At 36.8% G+C, this 24,157-nt stretch overlaps 2 protein-coding genes across 5 annotated transcripts; one reads left to right on the forward strand and one right to left on the reverse strand.

Moving 5' to 3' along the window:
- Positions 1 to 611: 611 nt before the first annotated feature.
- On the forward strand, positions 612 to 5,889 carry LOC121258212 (BOI-related E3 ubiquitin-protein ligase 1-like). Of its 4 annotated transcripts, XM_041159616.1 has the most exons (5): positions 613 to 1,033; positions 1,616 to 1,720; positions 2,989 to 3,173; positions 4,513 to 4,874; positions 5,220 to 5,889. In XM_041159616.1, the coding sequence occupies exons 3-5, from the start codon at positions 3,068 to 3,070 to the stop codon at positions 5,763 to 5,765; spliced, it is 1,014 nt and encodes a 337-aa protein (XP_041015550.1). In that variant the 5' UTR covers positions 613 to 1,033; positions 1,616 to 1,720; positions 2,989 to 3,067; the 3' UTR covers positions 5,766 to 5,889. The 4 variants fall into 4 exon arrangements, with proteins under 4 accessions (XP_041015548.1, XP_041015550.1, XP_041015549.1 ...); XM_041159614.1 differs by lacking the exon at positions 1,616 to 1,720 and having other exon boundaries at positions 612 to 1,033; XM_041159615.1 differs by lacking the exon at positions 1,616 to 1,720 and having other exon boundaries at positions 614 to 1,033; positions 2,975 to 3,173.
- A 7,304-nt stretch (positions 5,890 to 13,193) lies between these two features.
- Positions 13,194 to 16,596, reverse strand: LOC121258090 (cytochrome b-c1 complex subunit 8). The gene is made up of 2 exons (XM_041159446.1): positions 16,341 to 16,596; positions 13,194 to 13,588 (listed from the first exon to the last, which is right to left on the reverse strand). Exons 1-2 carry the CDS (start codon positions 16,508 to 16,510, stop codon positions 13,540 to 13,542), a joined length of 219 nt encoding a protein of 72 aa, XP_041015380.1. The 5' UTR covers positions 16,511 to 16,596; the 3' UTR covers positions 13,194 to 13,539.
- Between the last annotated feature and the right edge of the window lie 7,561 nt (positions 16,597 to 24,157).

Below are 24,157 nucleotides of genomic sequence, written 5' to 3' on the forward strand. Positions count from 1 at the left end.
GGTTCCTTGAGTTGTGCCATCATCCCAAAAAAATAGCCTCACTAATTTCAATTAGAAGTATTTGTATTGGAAAAATGCTATAATCACAAAAGAATTTCATAAAAATATACTTACAAGCTGATGCGTCTTAATGTAATAAATTATAAAGTAAATCTAACGAATCTATCACACGAAAATATGTTAGTTTGTAAGTTTATTTTAGAAAAATATATTTATATTTATAACACTTCTCTTCTATTGATGCACTCAACTCACTCACTATTCATGTGTAAACGGGTATAAAAAGACTTCGTTTGTTTTCACAATTATTATCTATTCATTTCATCTCATCTCATCTAATTATTATAAATTTTTTAATTTTTCATACAAAATAAAATAAATAATTTAATTTTTTCAAATCTCAAAATAAAATAATATTAAATAAATATATTCTAATAATATTTTATTTAACTTTTAATTTTAATTTTAATTTATCTTATCTTATGTCGTTTCCAAAAACAAACGATGCATTAAATAAAAAAATAAAATAAAAGAAGAAAAAGAGGTTAAGTTGAAAGGAGGAAGGTAAAAAAAAAAAAAGTGGGAGGGTAGAGGTGAGAAGTGGGCTGGCCAATAGCATGGATGGATCTATGAATGAAATGTGGAGGCCATCCGGTTTGAATATTATTATTCTTATTTTCTTTAATATCTGTAATAATACTATGTTTATTTATGATAAATCTTCCATTTTTCTTCGGTTACCATGTCTTCCAAGCCTCTCGCTCTCTTTGCCTCATCGCCCATCGGCCTCCTTTCCTTGTTCCGACGTTCTCTGGTCGTTTTGATGGAACATTTTTTATGATCGGTCTTCCTGACTTATCCTTACATAGCATTACATTTTTCTGGAACCGATCAAATTAAAAAATAAAAATCTAATAAAGCGGATTTCTTTTCGTTGGTTCGTTGGAATTTTCTAGTAGTCGTGGAATTTCAGGATCCAGGCGGCAGCAGTTGTCTTCCTTGAGACTCTGTCAAACGAGCTTATCATATTAAGGTACCTTGTATTCTGCTGTTTCTTGCTGTTGGGTTGCTCTTCTTACAAGCTGCCTGTGTGTTGATTCTTTCTGTATATATTGATACGTTTTGGAGATTGAAAAGAATCTTAGGTGTATCTAAAATCTATTGGCTCGGAGATTTGTTATCATTTTTTTTCCATTTCCTTTCTTGTATCTGTTTATGTCATCTGAAAATATTGCCGGCCTTATTTTTTCTAACTTCCAAGATTCTCTATCTGTGGTAGGTTCTTAAAAAAAAATCATTGTTCTCCAAATATTTATTTCCCGTATATGCTTATCACACTCTATCTCAATCAATTTTGCAGTTGGGTTATCTTAGATGCATCTGATTTTCTTGTCCCAATTGATTTTTATTGAGTCTCATTAGCCTTCATCTTTTACACTTTCCTTCTCCCCATGTTTAGTTTGTCTTCTGCAAGTCAATTGGTGATCTGATCAGTATTGTATAGGCTATATGGTGTGTATGTTGTTACCCTCTCGGTAGTGTGTTTTATGGATTTCAAATAACCTAAATGCGTTGTTTGTGATTTGTATTATGTTAACGATATACTGTTTTTTAGTTTTTGATAGTATCTCTTGAAGATCAGCTCCGTGTCTAGAGCTTTGTTTCGCATGTTCTCATAACAGGAAATGTTGTTCTGGACCCGTCCAGCAATTATGTTACTGTGAGTCTTAGGTCAACGTCATCGTTTCCTTCTAGATATGTTTATATTCATTAAAACTCAATTTATTTGTTGAGTGATAAACTAATAGTTCTCTGTTAAGTAGATTCAGAATTCATGTAAAGAAGTTATTGCATGAGATTTCTTTATATGGGTGCAACTTTCGTCCTGTGTCCTATGTGAGCAGGACACAAGCTTGGTGTGCCAAATCAACACTTGGGGATGTGTGGCATCCCCCAGATTTTGTGCTGTCTGACACAGACTAAAGCCACTTCTAAGTATTACATTCTGTCTAGAGCAGTATTTTTTTCGTGGTTTTAGTCTTGAGGCATCATTGCTGGATCTCAACACCTATGACGACCGGCTCTCGGCTTGTTTTTCTAATTTCTTTTTATAGGCATTCAAGTTTCATAATTTTTTGCTCTGAAACTTGTGTGTTTATGTGCTTTTGGCCATTTCTATTCTCTGAAGGCATGTATGGTAAAGACATGGCATTTATTTGTAACTTATTAGGCTTGAGATGGACAAGTCGATGCTTTCCCTTAGGAAGTTTATTCATGCAAATATGGATATGACAGTAATAACAAATGCCTGCAATTGCAAAGTCACGTCAGATCACTAATCAATTAGAAAACAATAATGCATTTTTTTCTTTTACTAAGGATTTTTTTTTTTGTTTTGTTTTTTGTTTTTATAAGTAGGATTTTTTTTTTTTGTTCAAGCTACTTATTTTTGTTTTTGTCATTGTCGCCATGAAGGCTGATTCACGCTTACTTTAGATGAAGTGAAATGATAACATTGACACGTTGCAAGTTGTTTAAATCAATGGTTTCTCTTTATATATTTGTTCTCTCTGAGTCGTTTTAAAAGATTTGCCTGGGCTTATGAATGAGATACAGATTCATCAATGTCTTGGTTTGTTTGTTTTTTGATAGGTAAAATAAAATTTTATTGATAGAAAGAAGGCGCAGCCCAAGTTTTTTTTTTTTTTGGTTCATCAGTGTCTTGGTAAAGAATTTAAATTCCCAAGTTTGATGCTCAAGATATTTTATTTGAAATTTTGAATCACACATCAAGACTAAAAGCCTTAGAGGGCTAGCCTAGCAGGCATTTTAGAACTATCATATTTTGAGTTGGGACCAATTACTGGTTGAATATCTCCTTTGGATATCAGGTTGTTCTTCAGTCATCCTGAACTTGCTAGAATATTGCTGTTGCTTGCTTGTAGTCTTGTTGCTTTTAATGTTCAATATTTAGTTCCTTTTTGGCAGGGAGGATTCTCAAAGGTTGTTTTACTAGAAACTCTTCAGACACAACAGAAAAAGGGAAGTTTATTTTTCTTCAAGCAAAATGTTGGGAGGCAACAATGGTAATCTTTTGCTTCCTGCTTTCCTGGATGAGAATCGTTTCCAGTATCAGACTAATGCATCAAATCAGCTGCAGTTATTTGTCAGTCGTGAGTTCTCTTCTGCCTTTCTTAGTTTTTTCTTTTAAGCATCAAGACTATGTGCACTGTGTTTAATTTTATGTGTATATTGCATATAATATTATGTTTGGTTGGCCTTGACCCCCCTCTGCTTTTGTCAGGGAAATTTTGCCTTCTGGCTAGAGTATATAGGTTGATTAATTTATTGTAAATTCCCTGATTCGACTATTATTAAGGAGCTGCTTTCCAGTTTGTGCTGGACATGAAGCTCATCCTTCATGTCTTTCCTCCTGTTATGTGCAAGTCTGCAAATAATTGTGTGTGCATGTATACTATTAGTTAGATTTTCTTCACTGTTCGCATGCGCCCTTTGCTGGCTTTGCTGGTGGCCCATGAATTCAAGGATGAACTTTTTCTGGGCTACATTAGATGTATCTATCAAGGGGAACATGGATGGCCAATGAATCTTAGGCCAGGTGGCACCTCCACCCACTGCAGGACTCCAGGGAGTTGAATCCCCCCTAAGGGTTGCATTCGCCTAGTTGCCTATAAAAGTGGTGGGGGCAAAGATGGATCTTATATTAGCTTTTAGTCGCACCATGTAGGTTAATATTAATGCTTATCCATTAAATTGCGGTAGTTCTAGTGTAGTTGGGTTGTGCCTTTTGTGCTTTTTAATAAAGAGTTCTTGCTTACCAAAACAACTTTATTATATTGTTTTTGTCCGGTTCTTCCATTTCATATTCTTTGCCTTTTAGGATTTCATTTTATTGATACATTGTAATATGCTAATTTCATGTACTGCTAACGATTGATCCTTTGATAGCTACCTTGATGAAGACTTACCACCTTTACCATTATTGCGAATGGTATGTAACATGTGGTCAAAATTTATAAACCTATGAGATAAGGATATGAGATTTAATTAGTAGTGACAAATGAACTTTGATACTTTTAAAATCAACCTCAGTCAACTTTAGAAGAAATATTAATAACATCATCATTGTCATGACCATTCCATGACTTTTTTTATTTTTAAGTATCATCATTAACGTGTAAATCAACCTTGTCATTAGGGGCTGTGGGCTTACATCTGTGGCGGTGCCAAATCATCTAAGCCCACAGCTGCCACCACCACCCTAAAGTAGTAAAGTTCACAGATAAATAGCCACATCTGGTCAGTTAGGAGCATTGAATGCGAATGGTAAATGTGTAAATCTGGGTTGAAAACCATTATTTAACACACTGTAGAATATGATAAGAGGAAATTTATTGTGGTTAGGGTCTCATACCCATGTAGGAATTATAATTGAGATATCTGCAGTTGATCCGGTCTCTAAGCATAATGAGTACATAACTTATTTTGCAGCACCATCTGGATGTAATGTTGATCCAATAAATTTGTTTGGAAATGAGCATATTACTCCTATCGTTCGGCCAAATAAATGCGGCAGAGAAACCGAAGATATTTCAAGGCAGCAAAAACGTCAGATATCCTTGAATTATTATGGCTGTCAGGATGAAGCTGATCGCTCAGCAAGCATTCTGAACCCAAACCCAGTATCAACAGGATTAAGGCTATCATACGACGATGATGAGCGTAACTCATCTGTTACTTCTGCAAGTGGAAGTATGACGGCTGCACCTTCAATCATCTTGTCCCTTGGGGATAATATCAAGACTGAGCTTGATCGACAGAAGGAAGAGTTTGACCATTTTATCGAAATTCAGGTATTCCTGGACGTTTATTCAATATTGCGGTTTTCTGCATGCCTGTTCAGATTAATCCTTTCTATTTTTATTCGATTCCCAATATTATCTACTTCTTATAACAGTAGTATTTCAAGAGAAGAATTGCCTATGTCTATTAAATAGTAATTTTATGTCTACTCATGGTTTTTAATTGATGTTGTATCTTGGAGACCTGGGTGGGGGAGGATCATGAGTGGTGGCTTTCAAGGGTCTGAAATCATACTCAACAGAAAGTAGTAGTCAAGCTAATTTCATAATATTTCAGTGATCATTTTATGCTGTTCTTAGCACCTGTAGAATAATCTTTGATCACTCTTGAATCAGGAGGAACAGTTGACAAAGGGGGTGAGGGACATGGAGAAGAGACACAAGGCTTCTTTCCTTGCTGCTATGGAGAAAGGTGTCAGCAAAAAGCTTCGCGAGAAAGACATCGAAATAGAGAACATGAACTGTAAGAACAGGGAAGTTGCAGAGAGGATAAGGCGAGTTGCCATGGAAGCCCAGAACTGGCACTATAGAGCAAAGTACAATGAGTCAATTGTTAGTGTCCTGAAGAACAACCTCCAGCAGGCAATTTCACAGGGTGCTGAACAAGGTAAGGAAGGATTTGGAGACAGTGAAGTCGATGATGCTACCTCATATATCGACCCAAACAACTACGCGGGCATTCCAGGTGGACCTGCCAAATCATTTCTCAGGAATAACCTAGGTTTGGGACACATTTGTAGAGCATGCAACACAAAGGAGGTCTCTATCTTGTTGATGCCTTGTCGGCACCTATGTTTATGCAAGGAGTGTGAGGGGTCAATTGGTGTTTGTCCTGTATGCCAGCTTATCAAAACTGCTAGCGTTGAAGTATATATGGCCTAAGTTATTAAGCATATTACCACACAAATGAAAAATTATTTACTCGTTTCATATAGCTTTAAAATTATGAATTGTGTATGCGGCTTAATTAATTATCTTAATGAAAAGAGCCCTTGTGATTTCTCTAGGATCTCTCTCTCTCTCTCTCTCTCTCTCTCTCTCTCTCTCATGATCACCAATGTTACTGAAATTACCTAAATACCTCTGTATTGTATTACCATGTTCTACTAATTCAATCAATAAATTGGTTAGTGATCAATAATTAAATAATTTGATAATCAATCAAATACATAAATTAAATAAAGTGCGTAACACCAAATTTAGTTACGAAAGGAAACTCTTTGAAAAACTTGTCAAAGGTAAAATCCTACGGAACAGTCAAACCCAGAAAAGTCAATTTTATTATTTGAAAATCAGTTAAAAGTAATTCTCAATTACAAAACCTTTGCTAATTGACTCTCTTACTTGACCTGACAAACGACCTGTTTGCCTCTATTGCAGCCAGAACCTCTAGCGATCTTCAAACTATTGATTTCTCTTCTGGAACTCCAATGGCTGAACTTGATCAATTAAATTCCAACATGAAGTAAGAAAAAAAACTAGAAAATTCTCACACTCAAGCACTTGGATCATTCTCCAACCTCTCCAAAATCTGGAAAATATGATAAAAAAGATAATCATCCAATCGAAATCCCTAACATAAATATTCTAATCAGTATTTGATCGACAGATTGAGTATGTTAGGAATTTGAGGCACAATATGACTCTGCTGACAGATGGACTCTGTTGGGAACAACTTTGCTGATGCGTTTGTTGACACCTGGTATTAAGTCTTATCAGCAAATATAGATGTCTTCAACTGGATAATTCCTGACTTTTCGAACTTCAGTTATACACACTTTTGACTTATCCAAACCATTATCTAATAACTTCTTGACATAATTCAAATGTTTATAGATAAAGATGAAATAATTTACATTCATCCAACAAACTTAACAACAAATCTATATTCATCTAGTCACTTAGTCCTATCCAAACTTATCAATTTAGTCACCTAGTCCTAATCAAACTTTTGCATCTACAATCTCCTCATTTGGCAGATTGGTGACAAAAAACAACTTGATGAATGTAATATAAACCTGTCAAAAGCACAAATAGCAGACCAAGTAACCAAGTAGAAATTCTAAGCAAATAATCATGAAACAAAACTACTGACATAGAGCATTGACTAAGATTAGTTTCTTCATCATCACAAGTTTAAAGATAATCTAAGTCTAACAATGTTCTAGTCACTATTAAACCATAACTCAAAATAAATCAAACCAAATTAAAAGTCAAGATATTGAATAAAAAATTATTAAAAAATATGCTGCTCCCCCTACACTTACTCCAACTCCCCATAAATTTCACAATACCAAAAAAATAATCTAATTTGTTCCCTCTCAATGTGTTTCTCCAATATTATCTCCCCATTTTTGTCACTAATCTGACAAGTCTTAAACCTCCTTGTCATCAGAATCAGACCAATGCGGACTACCGTGTGGGAATATGAAAATAAAATTTTTGAGAAGACCCTCCCACAATTATGAAAAACCTCAACTCTACAATGCAATGGAAGTAAAATGATGAATGATCATGAATGCATGTAAAGAATTGACAAAATACTAAAAAACTTTAGTTGAGGCAAAACATCAAACACTTGGTGGGCACTCCTTAGAAACCGAATGACAAAATGCAAGAACCCACCAAGAAACCATCCTCAATACATGAAAACAACATAATCCAACTACTAGATGCAAATCTGTACAACTCAAACATTTAAAAAAAAAAAAATCCTCCAATCTGAAACCTCATAACCCACGCCGACACTTCAAAATCACATCAATCATAAAAATCCCCAAAATAATGTAGAACCAAGCCCTATGTAAAGAGGAAATAAATAAATAGTGCACTTACTGTGATGGGGAATCGTGTAGACGAGAAGATCTGTGCGACTTCTAAAAACCCAAGTGCTCTAGAACACTAGTGGTGTGGGAAGTGGTTTTCGGCTAGAGCACAAAGAGTGAGGGAGACATGGGACTGGAGGAAAATAACAAGTGTGGACTCTTAGTAAAACAATGTGACTATAAATGTCTTGTTCACGTGGGCATATTTCAGCTACGTTTGGGTAGTGAGAATACCTGAGAAGTGTTGAGAATGTTTGTGAATAGTAGTGAAAAAATAGTGAAAAAGTAATAATAGAATAATAAATAGTAGGTAAAAAGTAATGAATAGTAAAAAAGTAGGTGAAAAATAATAATAAAGTAAGGAATAGTAGTGAGAGTACTTGAGGTACTCTTGGTACCCAAACGTAGCTTAGTCATAGCAGAGTCCTACGGGAAGACTAGGACAAGGAGTCCCGCTTGGAGTTAGACATAAAAATAAATAAATAAATAAATTAAAAAAAAATTAGTGAAAGCTCCTAGATCCCATATGCATGAGAGCCAAAAAAAAAATTTATGCACATGTAAAAAATGCCCAAATGCCAAAAACATGAGAAAAACAATTACGAAAATAAAAGATAAATAAAATAACATAAAAGTTGACCCACACCCTCAAAATAATATTTATTTATTTTTTTAAAACTTAATTCTTTTAAAGCCAAATTACTTGCCTAAATGCACCAAGTGTCCAAGCACAATATACCAATCACACAACTAACAGTGAAAGAGGTTCATACTCTCTTATTTGAAATAAAGAGCCAAAAAAAAAAAGTGTGGACATTCTACAAAGTCATCATAGTCAAAGTCTATGTGAGTGTGTGAGTGAGGCAACTTACTACCACAATCAAATATTTAAATATTTAATATATATGTATATATTTCTTTCTTTCCCATAGATACTTCCTCATGAGTTATCTTTGACCTCGAACACAAGATTGCACAACCCTTAATATGTTCATTTTATTGCTCATCTTTTTCCACAATGAATAGAGCAACAATTTTTTTCTATAAGGACTTAAGAAACAAGATCCGGGTAGGATGTTTGCCTTTTTTCTGCAATGAAAAAACACCGACTTTTACTATATGGATCAAGCCTTTATATCTGGCAAGAAGAGACCTCTTGACTTTGAGTACTAGGTTCAACTAGTATTAGTCAATTTAAGGTTATGACTCCCCCTTTGGATAGCATCTATGAGACTTTATGGAACATACATAATGAATAAAATGTGAAAAATAAGTTTCTCATAATGCACTAAAAGTTAACTTTGGCAAACTGAGCCATGGGATCTACACTCACATTGTAGACTAAATAAAAAAATAGAGAGACATTCCAACTCCAAATATGGGAAATGTGTGGGTCCAAGTACTCTTGACTTGGCTAGGCAAAAATGATCTCTTCCTTTTTCATTTTTTTTATTTTTATTTTATAGAACAAATAAAAAAAATAGAAGACAACTTAACCAAACCAAACAAAAACATAAAAATATAAGACCAAAAAGAGATGCAAACAAATAAAAGAATGTGAAATGCATGTCCTAAGCTAATGATATGCAAGGAATGCAAGAACATGCAAATGATCATATCAATTAATTTCACCCGACACCTTCGTTAACCACCCATTTTGTTTTGAGTTTTGACCTATATTTTTCATCAACACCACTTTGTATAACCTTTTCTTTGTTGTGAAGACAAAAATCTGCTAGTTCACCAAGTTTACGACTGATGGTAGTTATTTGATAATTCAAATCTTCAACCTTATTTTCTAAATTATTTTCCATTCTTGGAGATTTTCTTTTTCCTTCTTTTTTCTTGCACTTTTCTCAAGTTAAAGTAATGTGACCTTATATGGCCAAGAATAACACAATTTTAACAAGTAGGAATAAACTTACATTCGAACTTACCTCGATTAAGTTTCATTGACGTCTTTCATGAGAGACTCTCGGAATGTTAGATTTTGACACGATTTTCTTTGGAGCATCCTCACATTGGCTTCCTTTAACAAAGATAATACATTTTGATGAAATGACAACGGATGATGAGGCTTAAAGTTCTTTGCTTTGGGAAGTCATGTACCCCAAACCCGTGCAATCACAGCTGAAGTTTTGAAAGCTCAACATCTCAACTAATTTCTGAGTTGTAGTTTTTTCCTTGTATTCTTGAATTTTTTTTCCAATTCATTCTCAAGTACTAATTTTTTAGTGTTCAATCTTGATACTTCAACTTCAGAAATTTTTAATGACTCTGACAGATTATTCTTTTCATTCTCCACGGCTATGAGCTTATTGTACAACTTTTTATTTAGTTTTTTCAACTTGAACACCTCTTCACATAAATCATTATAAACTTCATGTATACTCAGCTCATGGTCCGCATCAACAAGAGCTACATCCGAGTCACTGTCATCATATTCACTTTCAGATTTTGTTAGCACAATTTCAAGAAAATCATCAACAATAGTGGTAAAAGTCATAAAAGAATTTTCATCATCAAACGATGAATCAAAATTTTCAGATTCTGAACTGTCACTAAGTGTGACATTCAGTGCTTTTCCCTTAATTTTTTAAAGTTTGGGTAGTTTGGGTAGTCCACTCTAATGTGATCATAGCCGAAGCACTCATGAGTCATGATATTATACTTTTTCATTTTTCTCAAATTTTTCTTTATTCCATTTTTCTTTATAACTTTTCTTTGTAGGAAATTACTTACCTCACTTTTGCTTTTCACTACCTTTCTTGTTAAACAATAATTTTCTAAATTTCCTTCCAATGAGATCTATATCCTCATTGTTCAGATTTTCTTTATCAGAAAAATCATATTGATCTTCTTCCACAGTTTTTAAAACAATGGACTTACATTTTCTTGTTTGAAGAAGAGATGACTCATATGTTTGTAAAGAGCCGACCATTTCTTCAACCTTAATAGCATCCAAATCCTTACTTTTCTCAATGGCTGTAACTTTTGGGCAAAATCTTTCAGGCAAAGACCTTAAAATATTTCTCACGACCCTTGAATCCTCCACCTTCTTATCGAAATTAAACCTGGAATTCACAATATCATTAAGTTTATCATAAAAATCATTAAAACTCTCTTCTTCCAACATTTTAATCTCTTCAAATTTTAAGGTTAGCATCTGCAATTTTGAATTTTTTACAATTCTTGTGTCTTCATGTGTAACCTCCAAAATATCCCATGCTTCTTTGGCAATCTCACACATTGAGATTCTTTTAAATTCAGCGGGAGATACAGTCATGAAGATAACGTTATGTCCTTTGTTATTTCAATTGCAGTTGTTGATCCCATCTCCAGTCCAAGCATCAAGAGATGTCTCGGGCTTAGTCCATCCTCGTTCAATTGCATACCACACGTTCATCCAAAGATTTTGAGGAAAGCTCTCATACAAACTTTCTAATAAGCATAGTTTTCTCCATTAAAGTATAGCGGGATATATAACGATGACATGATCTACAAAGGGACATGGATCACACTCGATGAGTGAACTACGCTTTGATGTCAATTGAAATTACTCAAGTACCTACGTATTATATTACCACGTTCTACCAATTCAATCAATAAATTGGTTAGTGATCAATAATGAAATAATTGACAATCAATCAAATATATAAAATAAATAAAGTGCGTTACACAAAATTTGATTACGAAGGGAAACCCTTTGAAAAACTCCTCAAAAATAAAACCTTATGGGATAGCCAAATCCAGAAAATACAATTTTATTATTTGAAAATTAGTTATAAGTAATTCTCAATTACAAAGTCTTTATTAATTGACTCTCTTACTTGACCCGACAAACGACCTGTTTGCCTTTACCGCAGTAATAACCAGAACATCTGGCCATTTTCAAACTATTGACTTCTTTCCTGGACCTCCAATGGCTAAACTCAATCAATTAAAGTCCAACATGGAATAAGCACTCACTCAATGAGAGAAAGAGAAAAAAAGAACTTCTCACACTCAAGCACTTGGATCATTCTTCAATCCCTCCAAGTTCTGGAAAATATGATCAAAAAGATAATCATCCAATCGAAATCTCCATTATAAATATTCTAATCAGTATTTGATCTGTAGTAGAACTTTGCTGACGGATTGAGTCTGTTAGAAATTTGAGGCACAGTCAGACTCTACTGATGGAAGGACTCTGCTGATGCGCCTGTTGACACCTGGTGCTAAGTTTTCTCAGTAGATATAGATTTCTTCAACTGGATAATTCCTGACTTTTCGAACTTCAGCTATCTATACACGCTCTTGACTTATCCAAACCATTATCTAATAACTTCTTGACATAATTCAAATGTTTATAGATAAAGATAAAATACTTTACATTCATCCAACAAACTTAACAACAAATCTATATCCATCTAGTTACCTAATCCTATTCAAACTTATCAATTTAGTCATTTAGTCCTATCCAAACTTTTACATCTATAGTTACAAACTTACAAACGTGATGGATCTACAAATTCATCTTTGAGGAGCCAAATTTATTCTCTGAGAATAATATTTTTGTTTATAATTTTGTGTACACTATTATAAAAAGGAACACTATAAACATAATTTAAGATTAAAAAAAATAGCAACTTGTTCTTAAGCTTGAAAATACTTTACGCGCGTCATTGTAGTAACAAAACGCTTATAATTTTCTCTCTCTAATAGAGAATTCGACATTTCAATTCAAATTATTATTCAACAGAACAACAAGAAAGGAATCGAAACGACTAAAAGATGATAAAGAAAATCATACATCAGTTTAAAAAATACATCTTTTCATTTTGTAGACTTTTTTGGGTCAATGTATTGGGTTGAAAAAAGCAGATTTTTTTGAAGTTAGAGGGTTATTTCATAATTTTAATTTATTTATAAAATCAGTCCCTAACTTTTAGCTCATTTGCAAATCACTCTATTCGCTTCAATTTTTATAATTTTCTCTAGAGGAATACTAAATACAAATTTAAAATATGCAAGTCTCGTATAATCTCCATGTAAAAATAAAATAATAAAAAACAGTTTTTCACATCTCATTATTTTTCAAAAGTTCTGCTCGAAACTTAGGCATCCTAATATGTACAAATCATTTTCCTTTATAGGTATGCAAGTGCCTTATGGCAATCAATTAGAGCACACGTTAATTTTTTGTTTGATTTCTTAGATTTTTTATTTTTTAACGAGGGGGTACCTTATGTCGAGTTTTGATTAATTTCCACATGGCAACCTCGCCATGAGATGATTTGAGGGAGATGGCCGGATGGATTTAATTGCAAAAATTTACATATTCTCGGAATAAATTACTTGAAAGTTAAAACTAAAGATGTGATTTGCAAACAGACTAAAACCCAAATGACTAATTTTATGGATTCAAAAACATACCCTACTCCAATTTATATTACAAATGGATTCAAAAACATAACATTACCCTCTTACAAATGGAAAGCAAATGAGCACACATTAGGAACGGGTTACCCTTGACTTTGCTCATTGAAAAGAGAGGGGGGATGTGGGGGCAATGGGGCAAAGTCAGGGAAATCCAAATTCCTGTTACATTTCTACTTTTCAGGCACGACGATATTGACTTGGGATATCAGAACTACTTAGAAGTGACTAAAAAAAATGCACTCTCAATAATGCACACATTATTGTAAGCAGCAAAAGAAGTCGAACATTGTTCGAAAATTTCCCAGTAACTCACATCAATTTTTATCTTGACACACTCCAGTCTCCTTCATCCAAGTTGTAGCAAAATGATGATGAGCTTTACTGCGAAAGTGGAGACTCATGCATGCACTTCAATAGCGGTGCGCCAACTTCTCCTTCTCCTGGTAATATTGGACATAACTGCATCCAATTGCATACAAACATATCTATGAACTCATGTAAGATGAAGTGTGATTGCAACATAACCGAGATGGAAGCTAATAAACAAAATTTACTCAGGTAAGGATATATAATTTTTTTATAGGTAAATTAAATATCTAATCAATGAAAGGATATATAGCTACCTAAGGGAAAAGAGCAAGAAGTATATATTATTGCGTTCCATGTGAAATCCACTACGTATTCAACTTCCATGTATAATTCTTTCAAATTCAATTAACAGGCAACATTGCTGAGCCTAAACAGACACTCTCCCTATTCATTATACTGTTTCAGACATTGATGGTTAGATACAGTACAATGATGCACAACTCAAGACAAACAGGAAGTTGGTGAAAACGGTATAAAATATATGTTTATGCCTCCAGATAGTTTATGAATCAACAATCTCCATGAACAACACGAGAATCACACCTTAAAGAAAATTTTCTCATCCACAAGTTACTCTCAATATCCACTGCAGCGTTCACATATGAATTTCAAGCATTCAATTCACAATCAATTACCACCATCACAATGTATACATCATAAAAAAGCATCATCCACATTCAGTTTCAAGTTTTCACTGCAGAGGGAAGACACATTTCTCTAATTATGAAACTCTTGAAAAATGTCAAACATTACCTTAGAATGTCAAACGACTTTTTTTCCAATAATTGTTAGTATAAAGTACTTTATTTTATCATTGTGCAACCTTCAAGGCTAAACTGTAAACATGAGCCACGCAACAATAAACCCAACAGCTCATGAAGTTGGATCATTAGACAATTGAAAATGTGGGTGAAATACACATCGATATTATGTTCTGACAAAATCAGTACAGCAAATATCTCATACCATCTATCCCCCAAACAACCTTCTAGATAAAACCTAAAAAAAAAAAGTGAAGAGTCAAACCACACATTTAAATGCCAATTCCCCTTCCTGTTCACCCAGAGAATTGATAAGGAAATAATTCCATTCAACAAGCAAGATTCATTCAAGAATTTTAATAAACATTCAGATATAAAAGCATATTTCTGAGTTTGTCCATATACAAACCCCAGGTGCGCACACCCAGGGCACACTGCTTACATGCCTATCGTGTCACCCTTTTTTTATTTTAAGCACAATGGTTTACTGCAATTCGTCAAACCCACTGAAAGACACCATTTGCATACGAAATTCACCGCATATTTGAGTTGTGCTCTAAAACACACTGTTTGAAACTCAAACCTTTTCTGACCAACCCAGTCATTTTTTTGTTTTTTTTTTAATTGGCATTGGGCATCCGGAATAGCATCCCGACTAATCCCTGGGGTGCACAGGCCCTCGGCAAGACCAACCCAATCATTTCTTCTCTAAAGATTCAAAATCTCGACTGTAGGATCTCAGGAATCCAAGTTTCTTTTATTTCTAACCCAACCATTTCTTCTCTAAAGCTCCAAAATGCACCACCCAGCCATTTCCAGACAATATCCATTTATTGATAGAGTTTAAGAGGTTTAGGGATGCTATTATGATTTTTGGACCAAAAAAACCTCTTTCCTCTACCAGAGATGAGTGAGATTTTCCCCTACAGGCTCGCATGCCCGGAGCCAGTATTTAGATTTGTTCCAGGGGATAATTGGAAAATGGCAGATTCTGAAGATGATAGTGGAAAGCCAAGCATAACTAATTCAAAAGCTGTACCAACCTCAACGAGACATACAACCTCAATATCATGTAAACAGAGTAGAACTTTATGAGATATAAATACCATGTATCAAAAAAAAAAATTTACTGGCAAACTCTTCCAAATTTGGTCCAACAATGGACAAACTAATAGACACATACACTTACCAATTAAACATAAATCTAAGACATGCATGTAAAGCTAGCATTCATAGCTGCTTTCATAATAAGAGACATTTCTTCTTCACTTCCAATCTCCAAAATATCTAGTTGTAACTTCTCTTCAATTTAATACACATCTTTATGAACACACACAAACATTGTAACCAAGCTTCCATTGATTATTGGTTTTGTTTGCCCAAACAGGTTATACGTGTAGCCTACAATGCAATACAAGTTAGCGTAATAAATAATGTAATTACTAATTTCCATCAGGAATTTTATACCTTAGCTCAAAAAATTATGATTGCTGAGGTGACATCAGATGAAATAATCCATAATCTAAGCAAGTTAGGAGCTCGTTACGAGAATACTATAAGGATTTCCTATATAAAGGTTTCACATTAGCAAAACTTCCATTTTCGTATTCGGTAGAGAATAACGTCTGATATGCCCGCCTAGAGGGTGAGCACAGGGAGAAGGATCCAGCCGCTGACAATAAACCACAAAGGATCACTTCTACAGGTAGTTCAAATTCTGAAATTTACAATACTTTTATGTTCTAGCTATTAACATGATCAGCAATACGTACAAGAGAGACCATACATGAAAAACAGACACAGCATCCCTAGTCCACCAGAGAAAATATGTATTCTCATATAACAGCCGTCTCCAATCTTCTCAATCTAATCCCAGTCCCTCCTATAAAACCTGAATCTCACTTTTCAACGCAAGAGAAAATCCCTAAATCATATATCTAATAATCCAGAATCTAATCGAGGTCACTGGTTCGAAAATTTCCCATAGAAGAACTTAACCAATCGAAAACACAGATAAACCCAAAATTTGATCTGGGTAAATAGAGAGAGAGAGAGAGAGCGTGGTTAAAGGAAGGAATTACGAGTAGGTGCCGACGAGGGGGCTGAGGAGGAGGACAGCGCTGAACCAGTTCTCGGAGACCTTGTGGTGAATCTTGCCGGGCAAGTCTTTCCACAGACCAGGCATCACCTTCTGCTGAAAGGGGGAGAGCGCGTAAACGACCGCCTTCAACTTCACCGGTTGCTTCCCCATTTCTGTCTTTGAATTGTTAGGGCAAATCGAAAATAAAATAAAAAATAAAAAAAAAATTGGGGGAAGAAAGAGCTTTTAAAACTCCGATGATGTCTGGAAGGTCCCTCTAGGCTCTAGGCATAGTTCTGATCGCACGTGCGAGTTGCAATGTCTTGCTGCTCAGAGATTATTCCTTCAGTTTTGAAAGGAAAAGTATTGTAATTACTATTATTATCATTTCTTTTTATTTAAATGACAGCCACTTAAAATTTGTCAAATACTGAAATCCTAGATACGATGGGAGATAAAAAGAATTAAGATGAAAAGAGTATTCATCTTTATATTTCCCTGTAATTATAAATATATAAAAAACATTTATCTTTCCCTATAATTACATTTTATTTCTTTTTTTTTTTTTTTTTTGAGATCACACTTCATTCATAAATAACATACAACTTTGACTTAAAAAAGTCAGTTACAGACGTTAATAGCTCCCCAGCACACTTCTGTGGCTGACATGGTCTAGTCCAGATGACAGATCTCTAAAAACCAGGTCTAAAGGATCCGTCGTGCACAAACTCTATCCCCGACAGAGAAATAGTAACTAAACAACAAAACCCATATCCTGACTAAGCGGAGAGGGGACATCACACCGTTCGGACTAAGGTATGAAGGCACAACGTTTTTAAATTTTTATTTTTCAAAAAAAAAAAGGACACGAAATTAAAATACAATAGAAAAACTACTGTAGCAAACAAAAAAAAACAATGCTCCACGCGGCTACAGTGGCGCGTGCCCTGGAGAAAACCGCCGATTAATCTTGGAAGATCCGGACTCATAGACTCCAGTGGTACCATGAGTGACGGCGGCAGAGGGCCTCCTGGCGTCGCGAGAGAGCCACTCGCCGAACGTCTCCGAGATCTTTTGGCCGCGCGTGCGAGTAACTCGCCGCTCCGATTGGCGCCGCCTTTGGAAGTCTTGAAGATCGGCAGCTGGGCAACGCCATGGAGAGGTGCGTGCTGATCTATAGTCACCGAACATCTATGATTCGCGATTCTCCCTTATTTAGCCTGCAAACACAACAAACACAAAAAACAGAGCACTACACAACGGGGACGGTGGAGGATGGGGGGAGGGGGAGGGGGAAGGAGCTCCCACCCCCTCGAGACAGGTCTGTAAGGAGGGTTCGACTGCTCCCACATTTTGATTGCTCGGGTATTTTATTTTTATTTTTTATTTTTTAATAGTTAAGGAAGTGATTACTAGTAAAGAGTAATACTACTAATCATCTTAACTTCCATCATCCTTTCATCATCCTATGATATGGCATTAGGTGATTAAAAATTATTTATTACATTTCACTTGTAAATTTATTATCTAATACCACATCATTAAATGATGAAAGTTGAGATGATGAATAGATTTTTTATTTTTTCAAAGTGGATTGAAAGTTCCTATAACCTATTTAAAAAATGAACAATACTAGGATCACCGAGAAATGTGGCGCTTGCATTGAATCGATAGTATAAATTGAATTATTTTCATATATCTTTTGAATCCTTTTAAACACTTTTTTTTTAAAAAATCATAAATTTATTAAAAAAATACTTTCTCAACCATATCAAAGGAAAAACACAATATCTATATATAATGCAGATCACATTTCTCAGTGGTACAAATATTTTCCTTGCAAAAATTGACATGTGTACTTTAGTTATAAGTACATTTTCTGTGATAAGTACATTTTCTGTTTTTAAGTGAGAAATACATTTTTCTTAAGGGTGGGTCTACACCCCGCTAATGTATTATTTGTTTTTTTTTCTTTCTTTTACATGATTTTTTAATATTTTTAAGAAAAGAAAAAACTCACAATATTATTAAAAAAAACACTTAAAAAAAAAAAGAACTAAAAAAAAATTACCAGCGGGATCCCCAACGATAAGCATAGCATTTTCCTTTCCTCAAAACTTGTGATAAGCACATTTTCTGTTTTTCAGTGAATGGGCACGTACCAATATTTTAATGCGTGAGTTTATCAAATGCTTAATAAGCATTTGTCATATTTTTAGATGGGTTGAAGAAAATTCTACTTTTTTAATAATCATATTTTCACAACAATTTTTTTTTTAATGTTATAAATACATGAATATAATAAAATATATGTATTTTATGGATGACCATTAGAGTTCTTATTCATTCAAATATTCTTATTTCTCACGTTCTTGTATCTTCTTGATTCATATATTGTCATTCTCTAAGTCTATATATCTATTTAATATCATGTATATTCTTATGCCCATAAAAATGAGTTTTGAGGAGCATTTGTAGTGGACACATAACAAGAAAACTCTATATTTTTTCAATAATCATATTATCTCAACAACAACAACTTTTTAATAGTCATATTTTTCATTAGTTATAATTTTTCAAAAATTGAATTCTTTTTTATAATACAAAGTGCTATAATTTAATATGATATGTTAGATTGTAAAATTATTTTTATCGTAAAGTACATCTAACAGATCATATGAAATTATATCATTTTATGAATTTACTTTGTGTTTAAAGAATATATATAATCTCATATACACATTCTACTAGTTCTTGTCATCTTGACTTGAGCAATGCGTGAGAATAATTACATGGCCTTTGTGCATTAATTGTGTAGGACTTCTTTTACAAAGAGACGGAAAAAATATTCTTTAAATCCTGATGAAGTAATTTTAATATTCCATAAACATCAAAATTAATTGGCGAGAACACAAAAAACTCAAAGTATAATAATTAATAGGCAATGAAATCAAATGAATAAATAATTAAGAGTCAATAGTTATAATAAGATAAAATCTTTATTTTATTAGAAAAGTAATAATACAATGATATAAAAATTAAGAGGCGAGAAAGCCAAAGAGGGGAGAAATACTCATAAATGGTAAATACAAAGGAAATCAAATGCTCATAAAACTGGTTTAAAATATGAATTATGCTATTTATAAATCTAATGGAATCACATTAAATTTACATGTGAGACCTATTATATTTATAAAAACATAAAAAATAATAATATTTTTTTTTCTTATAAACTGATATTATTGGTGTGAGGGAGGGCCCATCCCAGAAGGGCTTAGGCCGAAGGAGATCAAGCTATGGGACTCCAAGCCCAAAGACGAAACCCTGTCGTGGGCTAAGAGTCCGAGCCAGAGAATCACATGCCGAGCCCGTGACCGCAAACCAACCCTGGAAGAGTTCGGATATGCCAAAGAGAGCGTCTCGGGACTAAGAGTCTAAGCCAGAAGACCACATGCCGAGCCTGTGACCGTAAACCTATCCGGGAAGGCCTTTTAGCATCAAGCTCGGATATACCAATGAGAGCGTCTCGGGGCTCGGTAGCCTACCGAGCCCTACTACAAAGCATCGAGCAGGACGCCCAACTGTATGCAGACGGTTGAATGTGCCCAGTTGTGGACTCGTCAGGCTTAAGGCATGCTGCATTCAATGCATGTGTCAGGAGACCCAGCATATAACGGTGCGCCCCAAGTATGAAGGACAGCTTCGCCACGACCTGACACGCAACCCTGGCAAAAAGGTGGCAGCAGGACTGATCTAGCACGGCCTGACACGCCACGATCTCCCTCAGCTGCCTAAGTTGCAGTCTAACACACTGTGGCAACAGGAAAGGAGTGGCAGCAGGTCTGACACTTGACATGCCATGATCTCCCTCGGCAGCGGAACCTAAAGCAGGTATAAATAACGGCCATCCCTTCTACGGGAGGTCGGTCTCTTTTAAATCTTTACTGTTCTTACTAATCTTCAGAGTTATTCTTATCACTAGAGGATTGTTCACTGACTTTGGCATCGGAGTGACCCCAGACGTCACCGAAGCCCTTTCTTCCTCTTAGTTGCAGGTGGCATGAGCTTGGTTATAGCGGAAGAGCTCGGGCTGCAAAATACGACATCAGTAGTGGCGTCGTTTGTGAGATATATTTTTCCATAAAAATGTATACTTCACATGCCGACAACGACGCAGTCCCAAACCATATGAAGGAGAGACGACGAGGAAGGGACGATGGAAGCAAGACTCGCGAGCATGGAAGAGACGGTAAGGAAACTGACGGAAGAAGTTGGGATGCTATGCCAAGAGAATGCGGCCCTCAGGCGCACCAACGAAGAGCTAGTGGAGGGTGGAGAACTGGGTGGCAACGAACAAGAGGATTCGCGGCGGGTTCCTACAGACCCCGTGGCGGAGGAGGAGAGACCAGTGTTTTAAACTTCGTACCGTACTGGTCAGTATGGCCGAAATTTTTCGTACCGGCCTCTTTTTCGGCCTGTACCGGCCTATATTTCGGCCCGTATGTTTTTTTTTTTCATTTTTTCAAACTACAAACTTATTTTTTTAACCCTCAATTCAGACTAGACTATTTATAATTTATATATATGTATTTATATATAATTTATTTATATATAGACTATTATTTTGGAATATAATTTATATATATTTATATATCGACTATCCCGAAACGTTATCCCGAAACGGTATCGGTACCGAAATATTTCGTTCCAGTGCCTTGACCGGTACGGCGTCCGGTATGGCATTCAAAACATTGGGAGAGACACAATATGCACGTCCAAATCCGAGAGCTCGGGGATAAATGCACAAAGATGGCTAAGAAGATAGACACGCCATCCACTGTTGACCAGCTACTCGTCAGTACCGACCTCCCACACAGTGCAGGGATCATGGCAGTGCCACTTCCCCCCAAGTTTAGGGTCCTCCAGATGGAAATGTACGACGGGTCCAAAGACCTGCTGGAGCACCTGGAGACGTTCAAAACCCACATGACTCTACATGGTTTCCTAGGAGAAATCGTCTGCTGAGCCTTCCCACTGACACTGAAAGGGGTCGCTCGGACCTAGTTTGGGTCGCTGACATCGAGAACAATAGATAGCTTTAAGGAGCTAGTCTGCCTTTTCATGATGCAATTCCTGGCCAGTCAGAAGAGGAGGCACCCGATAGCTTACCTCCTGACTTTCAAACAGCGTGATGGTGAAAATAGACACACCTCTCACGGTTCCATTGGGAGTGTATGACCACCGATGACCAAGATGAGAAGATCACATTGGCGGCCCTCCTAAGAGGAATCTGGCCTCTGAATCCGTTCATGACAGAAATAGTGCGAAAGACCCCTACTAGTCTAAAGGAGTTCATGAACCGAGCAAATGGGTTCATCAACGCTAAAGATACACTTGAGGCCATGACTGCCCCACGATGGTCCGAGATGGAGCAAGCGGATCGAAAAGCGTCAGGCCTGCGAGGAGGCCGCGATTGGGGAGGGGGAAAGAGGGGAGCTCCAGATACGAAGAGTAGGGGAGAAATGCCGACTCGGCCCCAAGGGGGAGTCGTGCTCACACAAACTTGGCCGTGGAAGGGAACCGACGCCCGAGCCCCCGAAGAGAATAGCCCTGAGATGAGGAAAACCGCCCGTATTGCGAGTTCCACATGAATAACCGGCACAACACTCGAGAATGTTATGCCCTGAAGAGAATGAGGGAGGAAAACCAGCATAATCAGACGTGCCAGTTGGAGGACCGCGTAGATCGATGTGGAGGAAAGCGTGTGGGTCCCCGACAGGGTGCGAGTCCAAGAAGGCAGGAAGCAGGGTGCGAGTCCATGATGAACAGACCTTTCGGCAAGCAGAACCCAACGAGCCCTTGGAATTGTTTACAGTTGACCAACAGACACCGAAACGAAAGGTCTGAATCAGGACTAAGCTGGACCCGGAGATGAGAACAGCGTTAATATCTCTCCTAATCGAGCACTAGGACATGTTCGCCTGGAGCCATGATGATATGTTTGGGATCGACAACTCCATCATTGAGCACCACTTTGCATTGACCCAGCAGCTTGGAGAGTCAAGCAGAAACGGTGAAGCTTTAGCACCGAGAGGTATGGGGTGATAGCTGAGGAGGCAAACCATCTCCTAACGGTAGGGTTCATCCGGGAGGTCCATTACTCGGAGTGGCTATATAATGTAATTCTGGTGAAGAAGGCTAATGGGAAATGACGGATGTGTGTCGACTTCACCGACCTGAATAAAGCTTGCCCGAAAGATAGTTTCTCCTTACCACGCATCGACCTGATCATGGATTCTATGGTGGGGCATCCCCTTCGTAACTTTATGGACGCTTATTTTGGGTATAACCAGATCAGAATGAACCCGAATGACAAAGAGAAGGCAACATTCGTAATGGACTGAGGCCTTTACTGCTACAAAGCAATGTTATTCGACCTCAAGAATACGAGGGCCACCTACCAACGGCTAGTCAACCGAATGTTCAAACAACAGATCGATCAAAATATGGAGGTGTATGTATATGACTTGTTGGTGAAGAGCAAAAAGCCTGAACATCATTTGGCATACTTACGAGAAGTATTTTTCGTTCTTTGGCAATATCGGATGAAGTTGAACCCGTTGAAGTGCGCGTTCGGAGTGGAGACAAGTAAGTTTCTGGGATTCATCTCCGAGAGAGAGATTGAGACGAACCCCGAAAAGGTGGAAGCAGTGATAGAAATGCCCCCTCTCCCCTTCCCGGCAACCTTCACGAAGTCCAGAGGCTGGCTGGGTGGGTAGCAGCCTTGAACCGCTTCATCGCTCGATCAACCGACCGGTACCTACCTTTCTTCAAAGTCCTGAGGAAGGTCCAGTAGTGGGATGAGACCTGTGAAAAAGCCTTCACCAATTTGAAGTTGTACCTGAGTCGCCCCCATTGCTAAGTCAAACAAGGTCCGAGGAGACCCTAACGGTGTACCTAGCAGTGTCACTGCATGCTGTATCAGCCATACTTGTCCGGGAAACAGAAGAAGGGCAGCGGCCCGTCTAGTCTACTACATGAGCCAGGCCTTCCGCAGTACCCATAGGCAGAAATGTTAGTATTCACCCTAGTTATCGCAGCCAGGAGATTAATGTCGTATTTTTAGGCCCACTTGATGAAAGTACTCACTGATTTCCCCATCAAAAAGGTACTGTAGAAGCCAAACAGCTCGAGACGGCTTGCAAAATGGGCGATCGAGCTTAGTGAATTCGTCATGGATTATCAGCCTCGAGCCACAATCAAAGAACAAGTGTTGACAGATTTCGTTGCCAAATTCACAAACTTCCAGAAAGAAGTTCCGAATGCACCCCAAGGAAAGCCTTAGCAATTCTACATCGACAACTCATCCTGCCAGGCTGGTGAGGGAGTAGGGGTGCACATCATCACCAAACAAAGAGAAGAGCACAACTATGTAGTCAAGCTGGCCTTCAAAACGACCAACAATGAAGCTAAGTATGAAGTGCTCTCAGCCAGAATGACAGTTAGCCAGGTACTGGGGCAGTTCGCCATGAAAGGGGAAAGGCTGAAGAAGTATATCTAGTGGTCTGCAACGAGCCTGACTGTTTCCGCTACTTCAGCATCTAACAGGTGCCAAAAGGAGAAAACTAGAAGGTAGATAGTCTCGCAAGGGCTACGTCGGGGAAAGAAGAACTTTCACTTCCAGAGCACACCGTAGTCAAGACGGTCGATGCCCCTCCATCGGGGTGTAAGTGTTTGTCACGACCCCAACAACTCCTGAGTGGGCAACAGACATACAAAAACTCTTGCAGGAAGGGCAGCTGCCCAGTGACTAGGAAG

The sequence above is a fragment of the Juglans microcarpa x Juglans regia genome, chromosome 3S, assembly GCF_004785595.1.
Source record: "Juglans microcarpa x Juglans regia isolate MS1-56 chromosome 3S, Jm3101_v1.0, whole genome shotgun sequence".
NCBI lineage: Eukaryota > Viridiplantae > Streptophyta > Magnoliopsida > Fagales > Juglandaceae > Juglans > Juglans microcarpa x Juglans regia.